This window comes from Peromyscus leucopus, chromosome 8a (assembly GCF_004664715.2).
Source record: "Peromyscus leucopus breed LL Stock chromosome 8a, UCI_PerLeu_2.1, whole genome shotgun sequence".
Lineage (NCBI taxonomy): Eukaryota > Metazoa > Chordata > Mammalia > Rodentia > Cricetidae > Peromyscus > Peromyscus leucopus.
In genome coordinates this window covers 39,360,680-39,383,246 of record NC_051085.1, presented here as the reverse complement: position 1 = coordinate 39,383,246, position 22,567 = coordinate 39,360,680, and the positions used below count along the sequence as shown (strand labels likewise).

The 22,567-nt window shown below is 45.0% G+C and overlaps 1 protein-coding gene across 1 annotated transcript in view; it reads left to right on the top strand.

Moving 5' to 3' along the window:
- The first annotated feature begins 955 nt into the window (after positions 1 to 955).
- The window catches only part of Ect2l (epithelial cell transforming 2 like), an 83,118-nt gene continuing 61,506 nt past the window's right edge, over positions 956 to 22,567 (top strand). The window contains exons 1-3 of the mRNA XM_037200338.1: positions 956 to 2,559; positions 11,457 to 11,590; positions 12,822 to 12,934. Of these exons, the coding sequence (XP_037056233.1) occupies positions 11,489 to 11,590; positions 12,822 to 12,934 (215 nt within the window). The 5' untranslated portion in view covers positions 956 to 2,559; positions 11,457 to 11,488. The remainder of the gene's footprint in view (positions 2,560 to 11,456; positions 11,591 to 12,821; positions 12,935 to 22,567) is intronic.

Below are 22,567 nucleotides of genomic sequence, written 5' to 3'. Positions count from 1 at the left end.
TGATGACCTTTCTTTCCCAGCAGACTATAAAATACCATTGATCACTATAACAATTAGCTTGCAGGAAGGAAGTTTCCAGGTCAATTTCAACCTAATTTCTTTTTTTCTTAGTTTTTCCAGACAGGGTTTCTCTGTGTAGTTTTGGTGCCTGTTCTGGATCTCGCTCTGCAGACCAGGCTGGCCTCGAACTCACAGAGATCCGCCTGGCGCTACCTCCCGAGTGCTGGGATTAAAGGCAAGTGCTGCGGCCCGGCTCAACCTAATTTCTTTAAGCATTCTTCAATTGGGTTTTACCTTTTTATTTTTAGTTATGATGGACAACCAAGAACAATGATGATGACTTGTATTATTTGGGGTGCCTCTGTGTCCTTTCTGACCAGTTATTCATAGGGAGGTATCTCATAGCTGACACTGATGTTTTCATTAAAAAACTCTGTCTTCTAGAGGAACATTGTCCATTAATTAAAGATACCTCTGTTCAAACTCCTTTTAAAAATGCTTTAAAATTAGCTTACAAAGCATAAGGTGTTATAGCATATTATTTGAAGGTGTGTTACTTTTGTTTATGTTGCATTTGTTTAACTCTGTGAAGCTGTGTTCCTGTGCCTGTCTAAAACACCTGATGGTCTAATAAAGAACTGGCCAATAGTGAGGCAGGAGAAAGGATGGGCAGGGCTGGCAGGCAGAGAGAATAAATAGAAGGAGAACTCTGGGAGGAAAAAAGATCAAGGAAGGAGAGAGAAGGAGCCAGAGAAGGAGGAGGACTCCAGGGGCCAGCCGCCCAGCTACACAGCAAACCACAGAGTAAGAGTAAGATACACAGAAGTAAGAGAATGGGAAAAGTCCAGAGGCAAAAGGTAGATGGGATCATTTAAGTTAAGGAAAGCTGGCAAGAAACAAGCCAAGCTAAGGCTGGGCATTTATAAGTAAGAATAAGCCTCCATGTGTGATTTATTTGGGAGTGGGTGGAAGCCCCCCCCCCCAAAAAAAAGACCAAAAACCAAACAAGGCCTTTTTATACATCCTTAGTGTTTGACTCACCCGCACACCACAACTCTCACTCCTGCTTAAACACACATACCCCCCCCTCTCTCTCTCTCTCACACACACACACACACACACACACACATACACACACACACACACACACTTCCTTACCACGACTGTTTTGTGCACTTACTCCGTTAAGGCCTCCCAGCCCTATATGCTATTTCTAGCTTCCTGACCTCAACTAAAACACACACATCTAAAAATTTGAAGCTGAGATCCTCACATGAGAGAAAGAGAGAGAGGCATTTGTCCTTCTAGGCCTGGGTTACCTCTGTAACCATATTCTTGCTTACGTACTCTTCAGTTCCATCTATTTTCTAGAAAACGTCAGAATTTCCTTTTCCTGACATCTACACAAACTGCCACTTGTGTGTGTCTAGGCTGATCTCCTGCCCTAGCCGCGGTCAGCTGAGCAGCAGGGATCCCTGTGGTAGGCTGTAGAACCCTTTGGGTGTATACCCAGAAGTGGTACAGTTGGGTCATATGACGGTTCTAAGTTAAGCTCTGGGGGACACCTCCACACAGAGTGCCACCGGTTTACAGTCCCACCAACAACCCGTACTCTCCTCGGCATAGTTCTGATGATGGCCATGCTGACCAAGGTAAGATATGATCTCAATTTTAATTTACATTTCCTCGATGCCTGGCCACCCTTTCAGCATAGATGTTGTAAAAAATCATATTTTTAAAATGAATTCCAGAACTTGCTTTGGAGCAAACTTATTTTAACTTACTTATGTGCCTCCTTTCAGACTTCATACCTGGGTTTTGTTTAGCCCCACTATTCACAGGATTTTTAACTTTCCCATACTTTCTGCATTGTGAAATCTTCCCATGTTAAGTACAAAAAAAGGAGAGGTGTTGGAGTGAGGTGTCACAATGAACGAGGGCATTTTCATCAAAGCAGTTAGAAACATGTTGATGTTCGTGTGTCTTTCTAATTTCTGTATAACTAATTACTGGCTACAAAAAAAAAAAATCTTTAAAATTTCCTGAGGATTTGCTAAAGTTGAACATGAGAGAGGCTAAGGAACGCCACCTTTCCCAGCACAGGACTTGAAAATTGCTGGCTTACGTAAAGCAAAACAAACTTGGCTTCAGCGTCTAAGCCTTTCTTGGCAGACGGCAGCTTTGTGTCAGTCACCTCTTCCCAGCGACTCGGCGCCGAGACCCTCGAGGGGAGGCAGCAACTGCCTCCCACCGCCGGCAAAAGAAACCCACCCAGAACCTGAGTCCAGGAAACCGAGGGAAGGAGACTGGGGTCCGAGAGTCCTCCTGCAGCAAAGACCGAGCCTGGCCACTGGAGCGCGCCACTGAGCAGGGACACGGGACCTGTGGGGCGTGGTGGCCGGCCTGTGTTGTCATCCCTATGGAGATGGGGCTCTCTCCCTGCCCCACCTGCCACCCCAGGCTGGGATCTGGAGAACTGCCTCTCCTTTTCCCTGCACAGTGCCAAGAGGAGTCTGCCGCCACCGCCACCGAGCTCAGCCCCTTGGCCACTTCCCGGAGGTAAAGCCCCTGCCTTCTTGGCGATGTCTCTTTCTTGGGGCCTCTGGAAAAACCTTGAGTAGTGCCCCGTGACCTTGGAGGCCCCTGGCAGGGTCAGGTTTGAGTGGGACTGTGGCAACTGAAGTCTTCCCTCCTCCAGAACACTCCTGGGTTAGAAGGAAGTGCTCCAGCACTGTGGAAAACACTGGTTTTTCACAGGACTCCAGATTGGCTCAGGCTAGCTCTCCCACTCTGGCTGTGTATCGTCTTCTTCTATTTGTTCCTCTGGAGTCCAAAGACGTGGGAAGGAGCTGTAGGGCTACTAAAGACGAGACAAAGACTCTATGGTGACTAGCTTGTGGTTCTAATATTTCATATGCTATGATTTCATGAATAAGGTGAATAAATATTACATATTGCTAAGTGTTTATCTTTTGAGAAGTACTGGTGGTTGTGCTTATTAATAAACACTGCTCCAAGTATCCGAACAGTTTCCAGGCACCATCTGTATTCGTGTTCACGCAATTCAAGCAGTGGTTTGTGTACAGTTTGCACATCCCGCCTGTGGCAGTCTGTCCTCAGAATTCTGACTTGTGTGTGCTCGGGAGCCTCGGAAATTGTGTTCTAAAAACACTAATTTCAGAGGGAGGAAAATAGGAGTGGAGGAGGTAAAAAAAAAATTAGGGCAACAGTCATGCATTATTTTTCTTGAATGAATTTAAATAGTGCAGTTACTTCTTGCTTTGATTTTGTAGCTTTAAATCATTAAGCATATCTAGCATTTAAAAATATCAGCACAAATACCATTTTCCTTAATTTTTCTGTGTATGTGTGTGTGGGGGGGGTGGGAATGGAAAAGAGATGGAGAAAATAAGGGAACTAAGGTCCCATAATCATCCTCAGTGGTTTGCCGCCAATGACCTAAAGACCTCCCGTGAGTCTGTACCTCAGAAAAGCCTTTAAGCACAGCCACTCTGGGCACCATGCCTTCAACACATGGGCCTTTAGGAGGGGCCCTCAAGATCCAGTGACAGCAGATGCCAATCACAGCTCCCAGGTTAGGTCTACAGACATTAGAGCAGGCCTCAGCAATGGCTCAGCACCACCTGCATGTGCTTGGGAGGGACTTTTCCCTGGGTCCAGTTTTAGATGACGAATCTTTAGGTGATACTTGGACTGAGAGGCCCTGAACTGGAGGCCTGCCTAAGATGCACCTGGACTCCTAACTCACAGACACTGGGAGATAATCAGTGTTTGTTACAGTAAGCCACTGACTGGGAAATAATCTGCTGGAATTAGATAAATACTGTGATAATTGCATCAGATAACACACACTCTGGTGAGTGCTGGGTCACAGTGAATGAGGGAAAGTGCTATATGTTATTTCTTCCTCTAACAGACTCACTGTAACGAGAGCATGTCAAAGCTTCCAAAGCATTGTGCAATGAAAGAAACGTTCACTCTAGCCAATTATTATTTCCTAATTATATTTAAACACAGATTCTGTTTCTGAAGAAACACCTACTAATATCTTGTAAAACTACTCTTTGGGTGATTATAAAATGCTGGAACAAGAAAAGTCATTTGGGAGGGAGAAGCAGGAAAACTGCTAGGAGTCTGGGGCTAGCCTGGGCTGCAGAGTGAGACATTGTCCCCAAAAAGGATAAGACATCCTGCGTTAAGGAAGGAGTGACCGGCATTCTGTCCATCTCTCCCTGGTTGAATAGCTGGTTAGGAAAACTGACGTTTTTATTTTACTTTCCGAGACTGGGTCTCAAGTATCCCAGGTTGGCCTTGAACTCACTATGCAGTGGAGAATGAGTGACCTGGAACTTTTCAACATCCTCTTCTACCTCCCCAAGTACAAGGATTACAAGCTTGTTACTACAGCACTTGATTCTATTGTGCTGAGGTTCAAAGCCAGTGTTTCAGGCAAGCCCTCTGCCCACTGAGCCCAAACTGACATTTCAGATAATGAAAATAGTATTGTGTAAACTTGCACACACCGATCATGTGTGCGCATTCACACACAGACACACAGACACACAGACACACACACACACACACACACACACACACACACACACACACACACACACGATCATGTATTTAAACCCAGCAGCAGAAACAAGAGCTATTCCGTTGTGTTCAGTTCATTATAAAAGTCAGCGAGCCCTCCTCACAGAGGAGAGCAACAATTCTGAGAAACTTGCTAAAATCCAATTCTCTTCCATTGGCTCCTGGAGTGATTTTACATAACAACAGCCAAATATCTTATAACACCTTCATGTCATAGGCTTTGTTTTGATTTAGTGGTCAGAAGGAGATATTTAATTCCCCACATTGCCCTAAGGGTTTTTTTGTTTGTTTGTTTTTTGTTTTGTTTTGTTTTTTGGTTTTTGTTTTTGGAGACAGGGTTTCTCTGTGTAGCTTTGTGCCTTTCCTGGAACTCGCTTTGTAGACCAGGCTAGCCTCGAACTCACAGAGATCCGCCTGCCTCTGCCTCCCGAGTGCTGGGATTACAGGTGTGCGCCACCACCGCCCGGCGCCCTGAGGTTTTTAATCTGAACAACACATCATTATATTATTGTTTGTCATGACACACTACTACTTCCTTGCATGGCTGCATGGATTCAAATGTTCAGTGTGTGTCATGCTACCCTCCTGGAACACTCCCAGAATTGTTGCCAAGACTGTCTGTGTCTTTGAAATACCGTCACTTTGAAATGTGCCTTTCTCGTCGGATTGTATGGCAAGGAGGCGGTACACATGTAAATGCTTGTCTTGGGAGTCTTCTGACTCGGGTCTTTTCTTCAGTGACTTGCTCACTTGGAATTTATAGCACCCAGGGGCTGCTGGAAACATCTAAATTGCTTGCATGTCAGCTAGAATATCACTGACATGTGGGAGCCCAACTTGAGCTTTGGGGTATCTAGGAACGGACATAAGAGGCAACGAGAGCGGCTGAATGACCTTTTGCATTTATTTAGTGAGTGTGTGTGTGTGTGTGTGTGTGTGTGTGTGTGTGTGTGTGAGAGAGAGAGAGAGAGAGAGAGAGAGAGAGAGAGAGAGAACACATGTGTGTCCTAGCAAGGGGTTCCTGAGACAAAACTCAGGTTGCAGGTATCCTCTGGGTTGAGCCATCTCAGCTCATTTTTTTCTGACATAGTCTTTTTTCTTCCTTCCTTCCTTCCTTCCTTTCCTTCCTTCCTTCCTTCCTTCCTTCCTTCCTTCCTTCCTTCCTTCCTTCCTTCCTCTCCTCCTCCTCCTCCTCCTCCTCCTCCTCCTCCTCTTCTTCTTCTTCTTCTTCTTCTTCTTCTTCTTCTTCTTCTCTCTCTCTCTCTCTCTCTCTCTCTCTCTCTCTCTCTCTGAGGCAAGGTCTTGCTGTGTTACTTTTGGCTGGCTTCTCAGAGATCCTCCTGCCTCAGCCTCCTAAGTGCTGGGAGTGATGCGCCATCACCTCTGGATTCATCTGTTGTTAATATTTTACTGAGAGTGCGTTGAAGTTATAGATCAGCATGAGAGAATTCATCGCTTCTCTCCGCTAAGTCCTGCGGAGAGGCACATAAAGGAGGCACACTTCTCCATTCACTTAGGACTTTAGAACATCTTTCTTTCTTTTTTTATTTTTGTTTTGTTTTTGTTTTTTGAGGCAGGGTTTCTCTGTGTAGCTCTGGCTGTCCTGGAATTCACTCTGTAGACCAGTCTGGCTTTGAACTCAAAATTCACCTGCTGGAATTAAATTAAATTAATTATTAGTTAAATTAATTAAAATTCACCTCCCAAGTGCTGGGATTAAAGGCATGTGCCACCTCTGCCCAGCTAGAATATTTTTCTTTTCTTTCTTTTTTTTTTTTTTTTGGTTTTTCGAGACAGGGTTTCTCTGCGTAGTTTTTGCGCCTTTCCTGGAGCTCACTTGGTAGCCCAGGCTGGCCTCAAACTCACAGAGATCCGCCTGCCTCTGCCTCCCGAGTGCTGGGATTAAAGGCGTGCACCACCACCGCCCGGCCAAGAATATTTTTCAATGAAGTGTTATAGTTTTCTTTGTACTCATTTTTTTCATGGTCCCTAATAGTTTTTTTTTTATGTTGTTGTAACTATATATCACTTTACAAACTTCTTGTTCAGAATAGAGAATTGAGAAAAGGCAAATCATAACCACAGGCTCGAAGTTTTATGACGTGAACTCACTTGGACTCTTGTTTCTAGACCATTCCTAGCCCCTAGAATCACCTCTAGTGCCCCCCCCCCAATATTGCTCTTTCCTTCTCCAAAGGAAACTTGTCTTGATTCCTAACACCACTGTGGTCAAACTGTATTATTCTGTTCCTAGTTCCTTCTGTCACTAGGGTATGTGTGTGACCCATCTATGTAACAGGTCCTCCATCCCATGATACACAGTATTCTGCTAAATGGATACATGATACATTTATCTATGTAGCTGTTGATAGATGCTTGGATGATTCCCACTGGAGGCAATTCAGTGCCTCAGCAAATATTCTTTTTGATGTTTAATTCCTATGTGTACTCTTTCTGTTTGGGCAATCATACATCTACGTTCATCTTCGGTAAGTAATGCCAAACAGCTGTCTGAAGTACATTTCCACCAGCTGTATCTGACTTCCCAGCGCTCCCCTGCACTTGGCTCTCAAGGTCTGCACTGGGTGCCAGGTAACAAACCATCCCACATGTCGGCAGCATGTAACAGTAACCGTTGATTTTCCACAGTGTTGCCAGTTTTCTGGCTCCCTCCCTGCTATTCTTCCACTTGTAGCCCTCTTTAGTCTCTGTGGGTACTTGCACACACACACACACACACACACACACACACACACACACACACACACACGGTATACGTTCACATAGATACACACACATACACATCAATAAAAATAAATCATTAAAAAGAACTTCTTTTACTTGCTAAATGGGTAGATCTACCAAGTATTATCCTAAATCTTACACAGACCTCACCGAAGAGTCTCATGGCCACGCTGTTTGTTTGATCTTTGTCCAGAGGCTGTTTGTTACTTGAGACTATTGCCAGCTGGAAACTGTCCTCGATAGTCTACCCCCGCAATGAGCAGATCTTTCATGTTGGTGCTGGCTGTCTCACTGGACTTTATTATATGTAACTGAAGAGGTTAATGAATCACCGGTTTCTATATTCTGCTTGGAACCTCTCTAGTCATGTTTATGTGCTCGTGGTTACACTGTGTATTAGTCACAGTCACACAGACAACAGGGTTGCTCAGCTCCCATAGCTCACTAACCCAGTTCGTCTTCTCAACCTGTCTTAGTAATTCACCTGTTCTTCATCTCCTCATCACCCTGGACCCAGTGTCAATGCTATGTTTTAAGTTATATACGGCTTAAATATACCTCCGGGTATATTGGGTTTTGTTAATTCTGAATAACAAGCCACCTTAAAAAGAAAAAACAGTGGCTCGAAACAATAGCAATATATTGTCCTGATTCAGGTGATCAGCTGCGTGACCTGGGCACTTGTGCTTCTCTGTGTGTGGCTGGCTGGAGCCATCCTTTCCCTGCAATTTAAGGCCACCTTTGCTATAAAAGTCAAGTGCCCATATACACATGGCTCAGTTTCTGGGTTTCTATTGTTTTGGCTCTTCTTGGGTCAAAATCTCACATGCTTATTACACCAACTTTAGAATAAGCGATCCCGACACACGTGCTGCAGTTGAGTCCTGACGCTTGCTTGTCTTCCAAGTTGTCTTTTGCTCTTCTGTACACATTTTCTATTTGTTCAACAGTTTTTGGATTTTGATTGAGATTTCACTGAGTAGTAGAGTAATTTGGGAGAGCTGACATCTATAAGATCCTTGTTCTTATTTATATCTCTTAACATTTCTCTTGATACAGTTTTTAGTGGCCCCACATTGGGTGCCAGAGGTAACATGGATCTTAAAAGGTTTTGTTAATAAAAAACCCAGAGCCAGATATTGGGGTAAAAGCTGAAAGATCAGAGAGGCAGAACAGCCAGCCACTAGTTCTTACCTCTACGAAATCCTCTGCTGAAAGAGAGCAAGCTCCTCTCTCCACTCTGCCTTATCACTTCCTCTCTCCACCTAGCTCTATCACTTCCTGTCTGTCTGTACAGACCTCCAGACCTCTATGGTTAACTAGTGGCTAGCTCCTCCTTCTGATTTTCAGGCAAGCTTTATTTGTTAGAGCGCAAATATAATATCACCACGGACATCTATAAGGTACTTGTTCTTATTTATATATCTTAACATCTCTCTTAATATAATTTTTAGTGTTCTGTGTGGAATGTTTGTTCTTTGTATTTTAATTGGATTTTAAATGTTATTTATAAATGATACATTGTTGCTTAAAAAATGTTTGTGAGGGGCTGGAGAGATAGATGGCCCAGTGGCTAAGTGCCTGCTTCTCTGCAGGACCCGGGTTCAATTCCCTGCACCCACGTGGCAGCTCACAACTATCTGTAACTCCAGTTCCAGGGGATGTGGTACCCTCACACGGACATATATGCAGGCAAAACATCAATGCACATAAAATAAAGATAAATCACTAAAGACTTTTAAATATTTGTGAGCATATGGAAATAAAATTGATTTTGCCTGTTGACCTTGTAAGAAGCAGCCTTTAAACCTGTCAAGTTATCTGTCGATTCTTTAGTATATGACAAAAATGACGATTTTATTTCTTTCCTTAACATTATTACACATTTTTTTTTCTGTTGGTGATTTATCAAACTTCAAAGAGCACTCAGAACAATGTCAAATAAAGATGCTAATTGTAATCAGAGGAAAAGATCCACTTCACCGTTTAGTTCAGTGTTTGACATACAATTCTTAAATGCACTCTTGTTTGGATTAGGAAATACCCCTACTGATGCTTTACAAAGGTGTGTGTGTGTGTGTGTGTGTGTGTGTGATGAATAAGTACCAGAAGCTTATAAAATACACTTTTTGTGAAATTACTATATAACTTTTCCTCTTTGTTTAGTTTATGATGATAAGTATATTGCTTTTACGATGTCAAGTTATATTTGACATATTGGAGTACATGTCATAATGTAGCACATCTGACATTATGTCACATTTACATTTTAAGAAGAAATCTGGAGCTGGGGATGTAGCTCATCAGCCTGTAGAATCCGTGTCTGGCATGCCAATTTGGTGTCTGGCACCAACTCTGAACTCAGCCCTTAGCGCCACGTACAGCCCAAGTAGTCCCACAGCCATATAATCTCAACACTAAGGCACTTCGGGTGGCGGGAAGATCAAAAGTTCAAAGGTCATCCTCAGCTAAAGCATGTTAGAGGCCAGCCTATGATATAGAACCCTGGGAAGTGGAGGAGGAGGAGAAGAAGAAACAACGTGATTTTTTTGGTTTGGGGTGATTTCTACATCTGTTTTATGGCAATAAACCTTCAGTATTCCTTCCGTGTGGAAGTTCTTGTGGGAACTTGGTATCAAAGTTTTATTTTGGAATCGTCACCCTTTTCTCTCTTCTCTGAAAGAGCTCATGTAAATTTAGTGTGACTTATTCCTTAGATCTTCAGCTGATGCAGAAATGAGTTCTAAGAACGAGATGCCGCGATAACATCCAGATAACATCCACGCAGTCCATGTTGTGCGTCCTCAGCAGGCTCACAGCACGAAGTTATTGGGAACTGAAAGATGGAAATCCATCTTCCATATTATGCTACTGGGAGAAAAGTAAAATGGTAGTCGAAAGATGTTTAATATGCCCGGTGGTGATGACACACACCTTTAATCCCAGCACTCGGGAGGCAGAGGCAGGTGGATCTCTGTGAGTCCAAGGCCAGCCTGGTCTACAGAGCAAGATCCAGGACAGGCACCAAAACTACACAGAGAAACCCTGTCTTGAAAAACCAAAAGGAAAAAAAAAGACATTTAATGTACAGAGTGCGCTTGTATTTTATACTAAGGGGTGGAAACTGAATGTTACTTTGTTACTTCAGTAAATTTGTTACTACTGACTGCATTTGCAAAAGTGGCCATGGGGTGCTTGGAGGTCCAAGTTCGTTCTTGTCTTCTGTCTTGCTGAGGCAGGGTCTCTCTCTGGTTTCTGCCGCTGTACTGCACATACTAGGCTGGATGACACTTGAGTTTTTGGCTCATTTTCCTGTTGCCACTTTTCAAATAAATGTTGGAGGGGGGGTGGGGGGGTGGGGGGGGTCACTGATGTGGGCACCACACCTGGCTTTTTACTTTGGTTCAGAGCCTGGAAGCCAGGTCATTGGGCTTGTGCCAAAAGCCCTTTCTCCCAGAGTCATCTCCTTGACCCTGTACCTGGATTCTTAACCCTCAGAAATCTTGAGATTTAAAAAAATGTCTGATGTTGATTTTTGTTTTGTTTTTTGTTTTTTGTTTTTCGAGACAGAGTTTCTCTGTAGCTTTGGAGCCTGTCCTGGATCTCCCTCTGTAGACCAGGCTGGCCTCGAACTCACAGAGATCCGCCTGGCTCTGCCTCCCGAGGGCTGGGATTAAAGGCATGCGCCACCACCACCACCCGGCTATGATGTTGATATTTTAAACTATTAAAATTTGGAGTACTTGGTAATGCAGCAATAGATAACGAATACTTACCAACTCTGATCCTGAAAACCCGTTTTAGCTCTCTACTTTCCCAACAAAGTAAAACCTCTTGTTTAGATTCAGACCTGGATCCAAGTATAAAAGTACAAAAAAATATAACACTTTGGAGTTCGTGGGCACTTGGTGGATGTTTTCATGGCTTACTATGCATATGTGTATATGCATATACATTCCTGAATTGTAATTCTATGTATGGTTTTCCTGTATATTAATGGATATAGTAATTCTATAATTCCTATAGGAAAAAAATTAATATTGTGCTTGTTTCTAAGCATTCTTAACCATACGTCTGTTAAATTGAACCCATAGTTCCTAGAAGTGGAAGAAAGTAATTTGCTGAGATGTCACTCAGGAATTTTCCCCAGGAAAGTCTGGAAGTAGAGAGCTTCCACACGAGGTTCAGTGCCTGGACTCCGTTTACCAACCAGTCCTTAAACAGACAGGTGAGTTCCATGCTCTATAGTAGAAATGAGTTCAGTTGGTAAAGTCAGTTTTACTGGGTATGTCAAGTCTTACTTTGTCATGTTTTTAAAGAAAAAATAGTTTAGTTTTGGGTTTTTTTGTTTTTTTTTTTTAAATAAAACCGTGGCTATGTCTCAAAGTGAGAATCTTCTCACCGAAGACTGTTACCTAGGGAAGGCACCACATCTACCCCCTGCTCTCAATCTGCACCTCCAGGACATCATGAGCTTCTGGAATGGGGAAGAGAAAGTAAGGAAAGGCTTTGGAGAGTTGGCAAGGACACTTTCACGTATGTTTCTGTGTCTTTTTTTTTTTTTTTTTTTTTTTTTTTTTTTTGGAGCTGAGGATCAAACCCAGGGCCTTGTGCTTGTTAGGCAAGCACTCTACCACTGAGCTAAATCCCCAACCCCATTTCTGTGTCTTTAATCTACTCTTCCATTGTGTACTCACTTCATGATTCCATGTAGCCTGAGAGCACCCGTTCTTTTGAAAAATAATTCAAGAAGAATTCTTTGAACAACAGGCCAGTCTTGCCAGGTTTTCATGGAGACAGAGCTCATGTAGGTTCAGCTGCTTCCACAGATGGAGGAGAGGAGGTGTAGCAGGGGATAAAGCTTGATCTACAATAAGGACAATGAATTTGTATATGCTTTTGTGTAAGCAACGCTGGCTGAAACCCGGCTTTCAGAGATGTTGGTTCATGCTGTACGTCCTCACTGGAGACTCAGCTAACAATGGCATTGTGCGATAATAACTAATTTTTAGTTGTATGGTCATTATAAAGCTCCAAAGCTAGGTAGGAGTCAAGAACACCAAACCTCTATTAAATGGTCCTGCTTCCACAATTCAGTGAGTAGGGCCTGTAGATAAGATGAAATATTTGGATTCTTGCCCTGGGCCACACTAAGCTGGGTAAATCCAGGAGCGGTGACTCCCCTTTGCCCTTTGTTCTCCAGAGGCTCCTCCCGGCCCCTCTGTAATCAGACACCCCCTGGTTTTTCCCACTGGCCCACCCAACAAGCCCTGGCTTGCCTGGATGACTGGATAAAAACACTTTAAGCCCTGAAGAGAGACCCTACAGCCTATGTGGAAGCACTTGTAAACTGCCATGAATGATGTAAATATCAGCTATGAGGTTTTTAGTCGACCGACTGCTTAGCAACTGAGAACTAACAGAAGTAGACAGTGAAATCTCCTTCTCGTCTCTTCTAGCTCTTTCAAGAAAGAGTTACTCTCATAACTCACTGGTTTGGCCTCTGGACCAACAAGCAACGGCGGGAATTCTTATTCACAATTCTTTCACAATGCTCTAAATCACAACTAAGGTAAAAATAGCATAATGATGTAATTATTGATTCTTAAGGAAACCAAAATATGGTAACATGTTCATATAATCCTTAAGGAGTTTTTCTCTCTCTAAAAAAAGGGCAATTGTTATTTTACAGTTTATGAACAGATTCTTGTACTGCCTGCTTCCTCCTTGAGACTGAAACAGAGCCCCGGAGGTTTAACACCTTCATACTATTGGGAGGCTGTTTCATTTTTGCAAACATTTGTCAGTGGCTTGGTCTGTTCTCCTGGTCTATTACATTCTTCTTGGAGCTATCAGATAGATAATATATGCCGGATGGATATTGGGAACATAGGCAGACATTTCATAAATGATTATTAAATGGGCAAAAATGTAAGAAGGGACAATACTAGTGGCCTTCAGGGTCACGGGCACTATACGCAGCACAGTAGGTGTTGATTGTTAATGGAGTCCTGTTCTTATTCCTTCCTTCCTCTTGGCATAGACAGTGTGACATTTGTTAGTTGAAATCACAGCTAGAAAGACTAATGTTCCGATCAGGAATTAGTATTCTAGAGATCATTAGCTTTCTCTCTCTCTCTCTCTCTCTCTCTCTCCCTCCCTCCCTCCCTCCCTCCCTCCCTCCCTCCCTCCCTCCCTCCCTCCCTCTCTTTCTCTTCCCTCCCTCCCTCTCTCCCTCTCTCTCTCTCTCAGTTTATTCACTTACTATGTATTCAGTGTTCTATCTACATGCATGCCTGCACACCAGAAGAGGGCGTCAGATCTCATTACAGATGGTTGTAAGTCACCATGTGGTTGCTGGGAATTGAACTCAGGGTCTCTGGAAGAACAGCCAGTGCTCTTAACTGCTGAGCCATCTCTCCAGCCCTTCAATAGCCTCTTATTGGGAAGCTCACAATGGTTCTGCGACTCTCAGATACTTTCCAGTTAGCAGAGAAAACATTAGTCTTGAGAGATAATCAGACCAACCAGTTGGGGATTTTTGTTTTTATGTTTTGTTCTCTCTCTCTCTCTCTCTCTCTCTCTCTCTCTCTCTCTCTCTCTCTCTCTCTCTCTCTCTCAGGTTTTTAGAGACAGGTGCTGGGATTAAAGGTGTGTGCCACCACCGCCCGGCACAAGAGCCCGTTTCTAACATTTAGCTGGCTATTTAAAAAAAACCACCGGTTGAGGCAGAGGCAGGTGGATCTCTGTGAGTTCCAGGCCAACCTGAGCTACAGAGTGAGGAAAGGCACAAAACTACACAGAGGAAACGTTGTCTCAAAAAACAAAAAAACAAAACAAAACAAAAAAAGGCTCTTGTAAGTGAAATTGGAGGTACTCAAAAATGTTTGGCTAATTACTATATTCTAGAAAGCCCCTCAGTATGCCTGGACCTGACTGAAGAACCCAGCAGGGCCAGCGGCAGGGGCTGCAAGGATGGTTTTGCAGGATTCATCTCCAAAGAGATGACCTGGAGTCCTTCTGGGATAGCTGCTGGTCACTTCGGCCAACGGTCATGATGGAATGGCATTTCTGAGATGTTGTCCCTTGTTCATGGAGTGAAACTCTTTACCCAGTGGACAGAGAACTGGAACTCCGTCAAGCGTGCAGAGCAGACTCGAGGAAGTGGCGTGTTCCCTGCTGTTTGCTTAGTGAAACTCTGGGTGTGCCATAGATTGGGGTTCGTTGCTTTCGCTGAGGCTAACCTTCAATTTCTTATATAACTACCAAAACTTATCCAAAGGTGGGGGCAGTCAAACGGGCTTGAACTTCAAACCTGCCTTCTATCCTTCCTTCCGGCTCTCCCTACATTGAGATTACTGCTTTATTTTGTTTTGTTTCGTTTTTCCTCTTCTCCACTGGCCTCTCACTCCTACATCTCTGGGCAAAGAGTAAATTGTTCACTGAGGCCTCGCAGTGGGGTTCACTGGAAGGACACAGCTCCCCGGCTGTGTTGAATGTATTGCAAAGATTCTTTTATTTAAATAATATTTATTTACTCTGTGTGTGTGTGTGTGTGTGTAGGGAACGAGTGTCCAAGGAAGCCTAAAGAGGATGTCAGATCCTTTGGAAATGGGCACTTGTAAGCTGCTGTAAGCCATGGGTGCTGGGAACTGAACTCTGGTCTTCTGGGAAGAGCTGTATGTGCTCTCAACACTGAGTTATCTCCCCAGCCCTAGGAGAGGGCTCTGCAGTCAGTGTCTGAAGGTCAGGAAGGCATTTTTCAATATTGTCGTTTTACCCCACCTTGCAGCTTTCCAGAAAAAATAACAGACCAAACCTCCTACCCATCATCCCTTTGTACAGTGCCTTCTAGTCTCCGGGACCATAAAGCAAGCAATTTCTGTTGTAACCACTGGAGGTCATCAGAGATCTTGTGGTGTATTTGAGGCTTCTTAAGACAGGCCTTTGATGCCTGGGCATTGCACCCTTTGCTACGTGAATCCTTTGTGGGATAAACATGTGCGACCAACCTGTTCTGAAGAATTTCTCTGCTTCGCTTGATGGCAGCTGTGTTCCCACGGAGGGAGCAATGAGTGAGTCATAGTTCACGCAGCTGTTAACGTGCTCTGGGCGGCTGATTTCGCAGGAAGTTGTGTGTGAGTTTCTGCTTTCTAGATTTGACCTTCCAAGGCCATCTTTAACTTGTAGGGACAGTTTTGTTATTGAACATAATCTGTCTAGTCACACTCTGCCCATCTCAGGCTTCCATACTTGGGTGATTATACCTACCCCTCAACTGTTTCCAAAGGTTCACTGTAGGTTGCTGGTCTAATTCAATTAGAGCTGTGTTCCATTTTAGTTAGATCCAAAAGCTCAACTCATTTTTGAACAAGTTAATGCAATCAGCATCCCTTAAAACATCTTCGTCAAGCTACAATTCGTATACAATAGCATTTGGCAACTGAAAGACACAAGTAAATAGCTTTAGAACACTCACAGAACTGTGTGGTCATCATCCCATCTAAGTTTAACACATTGCCCTCCATCCTTCCCAGAGCACCCTCCCAGTCCACAACAGTCAATCTCTACCTCCTGTCCTTTCAAATGTGTCTAAACATAAGTCTACTTCCTGTCTCTCTAAATTTACCCCCCTGGATTCCTTATATAAACAGGGTCAAGTAATACATGACTTTTTTTTTTTGTGTAACTTCTTTCATGTATTAAAATGTCACACTTTATAGCACATTTAGCACTTTTCTTCTTGTCAAACAATATTCCATTGTGTGGATATGTCATATTTTAGCCTGTCATCAGTCCATAGGCATTTGATTTGTTTCTCCTTGGGCTACTGAAGATGATGCTCCTGTGAACATCTGTATCCAAATTTTCTAAAGGAATGCTTTTTAAAATTTATTTATTTATTGGTTTTTTGAGACAGGGTTTCTCTGTGTAGCCCTGGCTGTCCTGGAACTCGCTTTGTAGCCCAGGCTGGCCTCAAACTCACAGAGATCTGCCTCCCGAGTGCTGGGATGAAAGGCGGGTGCTGGCACCACCTGGCTAAAGGGGTACTTTTATTTTCCTCCTTTTGTTTGTTTTTCCTTTACAGTTCAGTTTTAGACCATTGTCTGGTTTCTGTGCATTCATCAGATTCATTTATTTAGCGTATGTGGGGTGGGGTGGTCATGAACATGCTATGGTGTGAGTGTGGAGGTTGGACCACTTGGGGCAGCTCTTATTCTGCTGTGTGGGGTCCAATGCCTGAACTCAGGCAGTCAGGCTGGACAGCAAGTGCCTGCCTTTACTTGTGGCCATTTCTCTGGTCCTTTTCTCTCTCTTAAGCAAACGTATAAGAGGGCTCAGTGGTGGAGTGCTTGCCTAGGATGTGCAAGGGCAGGGTTGGGGCGTGTGTGTGTGTGTGTGTGCGTGTGTGTGTGTGTGTGTGTGTGTGTGTGTGTGTGTGTGTGTGAAGTATATGTTTAGGAGTGAAATGAATGGTCCTAACAGTCACAGTAGCATCGAACAGTAACAGTACCATCACAGTTTACTTATTCAGTGTTCCTTTGGAATCCTCCTTATTCCTGTAGTCTTTCTCTTCCATGGCTGTAAACGTAATAAATAAGAGAAACATACATCACTTGAATGCTTGAACTCTTGTGTAAACTTCTGTATTTATAGAGCAGTACCTTTCTCATGACAGAGGCCATGGTTGGCTGTCTGATTATCTCTTTTTTAAAAATCTTTTTCAGACAATATATTCCGATCACCGTTTCCCCCTCTTCCAGCTCCTCCCGGAAACTCCCACCTCCTCACGCCTCTTCTGCTCCCTTGATTTCTCTCGAGGCCATTGTCCCACATGTTTATTTTGTTGTTTTTTCCAATACGTTTTAATTCAGATAGCCACATTTATACACATGATATTTCAATATCAACAGGAATATGTTGTCACTAGTTTCTTTGAAACATTGTTCCTAACCTCTGTGAGATATATTTAAACATCTAAGACAATATTCCACACTGTTAACTTTTAGGATAATCTTAAGTGGAATTGTATGATAACTAAGCTATTTTTCACTAATTTAGCTTCTCCTCTTAACCAAAGAGTTCCCTCCCCTGGGGGTGTTTTCTTCCCTCCGTGGGGCATTTCCCCCAGGACATAACGCTCCCGCGTCAGCAGGCCTCCTGGTTCCCACCCATGTCTGCCCTCTTCCACTTGACTCAGCCGACTTCTGAAGGCACCCGGGCTGTTTGTATCTGTCACACTTGGATAAGCCTCTGAGGACTGAGAATCGCTCTCCTCGCCGCACTCGTGGGACCGGTTTTAAATTGCCTCTACCCGGCTGCCAGCATCGCCTTCCTACAAAGGCCTTTCATTCCAGAACTGGAGAAGTTTAAACTTGTAGCCTTCCTGGGTGGGTGGGGCAACAACATTCAGGCAACTGCGTTTTCAAGAGGTGGGGGAGGAGGCGACCGAAGAAAGAAGGAAGGTCATGAGCAACGGCAGAGAGATCAGCTCTGGCCATTTGTCTCCACCAGAGTAGAATGGACATGGGGTGGGCAGGAAGACCTATGCATTCCTGTATGCTTAAGAAAGAACACAGCGCCCACTCCAGTACACCCATCCACTCTTCCCACAATGCCCCTTCGAGGGGTCAGGTGAGGGAAGTCTCACTAGTGTGTGGTCTGAAGAAGAAAACTGGGTGTGCAGTCTTTCAAAGACATCGTACTTCAACCTGAACCTCGAGTCCAGCACAACTGTGCCGCACTCTGTGTTCAGAAACTCATTCTAAAGGAGAATCTTTCCGTGTGGCCGAAGGGGAAGCTGTTAAGGAAAAAGTATCCACCAGTGGTGGTCTAACCATAAAGCAGAAGGAAATGGGCTTTTTAGGGTAGCGGGATCGCTGCTGTGAGATTTGCCGCCAGAGAAGGATGCAGCTTGATCTGAAACACAACGTGGGCAAAGTGAAAATCCTAGCCAAGGGGCAGAGTGGAGTGGATGGAAAATCCCCATGAGGAAACACCCGGGGTGAGGGGATTCTGTCTAAACCAACCTAGCAAGCCTCTGCTGGAGACAGGCCCGGGGATCAGACATCCTCTGAGGGGCGGTGAGGGATCGGGGACCTGATCATGTTTCTAGAGTGATCAGGTATCCAGGGGTTGGGGTTTGTGCTGAGTTGACTTGGCAACGTTCTTTGCAAAGACTAGATTTTACAAAGGAGCTCAGCTGGACCGAGGAGGAGGAGGCGGCGGCGGCGGCTGCGGCGCTCAGGAGCCTGAGAGGACGGAGAAGTTTGGACAGAAAGGAGCAGGCAGTGCCCAGAGGCAAGCCGCACCTGTTCTTCAAACTCTTGTATCTGGACACCAGAGAGTCTGCACGTTTGGGCTAACTTGTCTCTTTCTTCCCCCTAAGGCCCACATTCTGAGCATTCTCCAACCTTCTCCACAGTTCAGTTTGTTTGAGGCGGTGAAACAAAATATTGGCATTCATTATTGGGATGTTTTGTAGGGATTGATGAAGCTCGTAAAGAAAACAGTTAAGTGAATTTATTTTTATTTTATGTGTATGGGTGTTTTTACGTGCCTACATGTGTGTGTGCACCACGGGTGTGTAGTGCCTTCAGAGGCCAGAAGAGGGTGCTGAATCTCCTGGGAGTGGAGTTACAGACAGTCGTGAGCCACCATGTGAGTGCTGGGAATGGAACCCAGTCCTTTGGAAAAGCAGCCAGAGCTCTTAACCACTGAGCCATCTCTCCGGTCCCCTCCTCAACAAAAATGCTGAAGTGTAAAAGGAAAGGAGAAACCAAACCCCCAAAGCTGTCGTCGTGTTGAGGGAGGTGCAGTGGACGCGGTAAGCAGGTCCTTGCTCTTGGGTTCTCAGATCTCTGTTCTCTGTCAAGTTTAAAGTCCCTCTGTATCGCGTAGACCCACCACACGGGATGTGATCACATACAGCACCTTGTTTTTCTAAACGACTTTATCCTAAGAACTAGCCCCTGCAGTATCTCAAGTGTGGGGGGGTGAGGGTGGGGAGGTAGGGGGCGTGTAGGGTTGGGATGCGTAAGGGAGGGGCAGGAACATTCTTTGTCTCTCCTCAGTTCCCGCCTAGGGTTTACACACTTCATTGCCTGCACACCCAAGCCATTCCACGTCTCTTGTTTCCCTGTTCTCCTCCCCTCAGGAATTAGATGCCTGAGGATTACCTGATTACCCCACACTCAAGGACCCGAGGGTCCAGGGCACCTGGGGATTGGACTGAAGTCATCATGGGATTTATGTCCTTGTGAGCGTGTTTGGTTGAGGAGAGGCCTTGTAGAGAGTAATTCTGCCCAAGAGATGTTAGCAAAATCTGCAGAGAGCTCCTCCAGGTGTTTGCCTCAACCTTGAACTTCAGCTGGGACTTCAGGACGGGTGTGTGCCTTCTCCCACCCTGTGGTCTCTGTTGTGTCAGGATTAATGCTCAGAGTAGTTAGTCCTTGGGGAAAACATCTCATCGGACCAGACTGAGGACCAGAGCGTGAGGATGTCAAAACCAAAATGGAGACACCCTGGCCCCATGATGACATCAGAGGGTCCTTGAATTTGAAGCTGCCCTGATTAGGAGGCCTAAAACAGTCTTTCTATTTAGTAGCTGTTTCTCTGGTCATCTCAACTCTCCAGAATATGGCTGAGGGAAAAAGCACTTAGCAATCACACAAATAGGAGAAAGTCCATCAGCCCCACACGCAGGGTCTCTGTAGTTAATAAGAGCTCTCATAAAACCGCATGAATACTCTGCACGTCTCCTTGACTTCAGCAGCAGCCACAGAGTCTGCCCCACTGCGCCTCCCATACCAGTGGGAAGTCAAGTTCACCAGACACTGAACAAGTGCGTCCCATCAGACTGGCCTGGAGTTTGTAAAACATAGATCATGGACCTTGATAGAGACTTTGGCTCAAGCAGCCTGGAATGGGATTGAGGAAACTGTGGTCACCAAGTTCCCCAGGTGATCTGGTGTAGGGCCAAGGACAACACACGGAGGGTAGACTCTCTAGGCCCCAAGGCTTCTTCTGCCTCTTCATCTCCTTCCTTCCTGGGGGCAGGAACACGGGCTACATCAGCTGCCCTGGCGTTGGAAGTGTGTTTTGCATCCTACACTGGCGAGGCTACTTAGAGGTTATAGAATATGCTTCATTATGTAGTTGGCCCTAAACTTGATGGGAATAATTAAGGAGATTTATTCCTACATAACTGGAAATTCCAGGGATAGATCTGGTTGCAGCTGAAGTCACGTTTCAGTAATGAAGCCAATGCCCTCTTCCGATCCACCCCTGCTCTGCTTTCTGTCTTCAGCAATCTTGACTTTTTTTTTTTTTTTAGTTTTTCGAGTCAGGGTTTCTCTGTAGCTTTGGAGCCTGTCCTGGACTAGCTCTGTAGACCAGGCTGGCCTCGAACTCACAGAGATCCACCTGCCTCTGCTTCCCGAGTGCTGGGATTAAAGGCGTGCGCCACCACTGCCCGGCTTTTATTTTATTTTTATGTGCATTTGTGTTTTTGCTATGGGTGTCGGGGTCCCCTGAATCTGGAGTTACAGACAGGTGTGAGCGGCCATGTGGGTGCTGGAATTGAACTCGGGTCCTCTGGAAGAAGAGTCAGCACTCTTAACCCCTGAGCCATCTCTCCAGCCCGTTCTTGACTTCTTATGCATCCTCAGTGTGTCTACAAGGGATGAAAGTGCATTATTTGGGGTTTCATTTCAATGGGACTAGTTTATAGGTTCAGGGCGGCACCCTCCCATACAGCCCCGTCCCCCCCTGAAGGCTGTATACCTCAGGCTAGTACCCGGATGACTTGAACTTCTGATTCCCTTGCCTCCACCTCCTGAGTGCTGAGGCTAAAGGCACGTGACACGATGCCCGTGTATGTGGTGCTGGGGAGGAAACCAGGGCTTTGTGCATGCTAGACAAACACTCTACCAACTGAGCCGTATCCAAGTGACTGCTCTGACCAAGACACTGAGCCACATGAAGTTACTTAGCCTTGATCCTGGGCTTCTTAGATCTAGAAATGGAGTCAGCATCTATGGATTCCCAAGGATCCCAAAATAGAAACTCAAGTCATTATCACCTGCTACTCCAGCTCCAAGGGACTCTGTGCCTCTCACATACTCAGGCACCATACTCACATGTACACACACACACACACACACACACACACACACACACACACACACACACAGTACACATACAAATATGTGATTAAAAATTAAAATAAATCTTAAAAAAATAAATTGAGGTCATTTTGCCTAAAGAAGGGTAAGTGATAGGTAGCAAAAGTCAGGTGTCTTCATGTAGCTCTCAGCAGACACTGGCTGGGCGCCCACTGTGGGCCCAACACATTTCTGGTGGTGTCAGGGTTCAACAGTGAACAAAGCCTGGGAATTCCTGCTGTTCACGTTCTAGCTCCCTGTTCAGCTCCCCCAGCCTGGCTGTTCTTGTGTCTCGCTGGTTCTCCTAGCCAACTGGTTCTGCTGTTTCCAACCATGGGCTGGAAGGTCCAGCTGGGCTCCAGGGATAGAGCTGACTGGGGCAATGAAGGAATCATGAAAAGACACAGACACATTCACACAGAAACGCTGGGATCTGGTGGACTGGGTTCTCTGATGGAGAAACCGGAAGCCCCCCAGTGTGTTTATTATATATGGTTGAACAGAGCAGCAGGATTATTGCATACATCTAAACAGAAGGCAGGGGTGTTATGTACAGCTGAACAAGCAGGTGGTTTAGCTGATCTCAGTAGTAGCTGTCTCTGGGGGCCATGAGCGCATGCGGAACTGTAGCTGAAAGTTTTCCTGGTCCCACCCAGTCCCGTCCCGTCCCCCCCCAAGCCCTGCAGCCCTGCTCAGACCCAAATGAACACACAGAGGCTTATATTAATCACAAACTGTATGGCCCTAGCCTAGGCTCCTCACTAGCAAGATCTTACACCTTCAATTCACCCATTTCTATAAATCTATACTTTGCCACATGACTTACCAGTATCTTTACATCTTGCTTCTCATGGCTGCGGCTGCTGGCAGTGTCTCCTCTGCTCTGCTTTTCTCCTTCCTCCTCTCTAGTTAGAAGGTCCCGCCTAACCCTATTCTGCCCCACCATTGGCCAAACAGCTTTATTTATCAACCAATCACAGAAACATATTTTCACAGCATACAAAAAGACCCCCATCAGGGAACTATGGCGGACGTTTCCT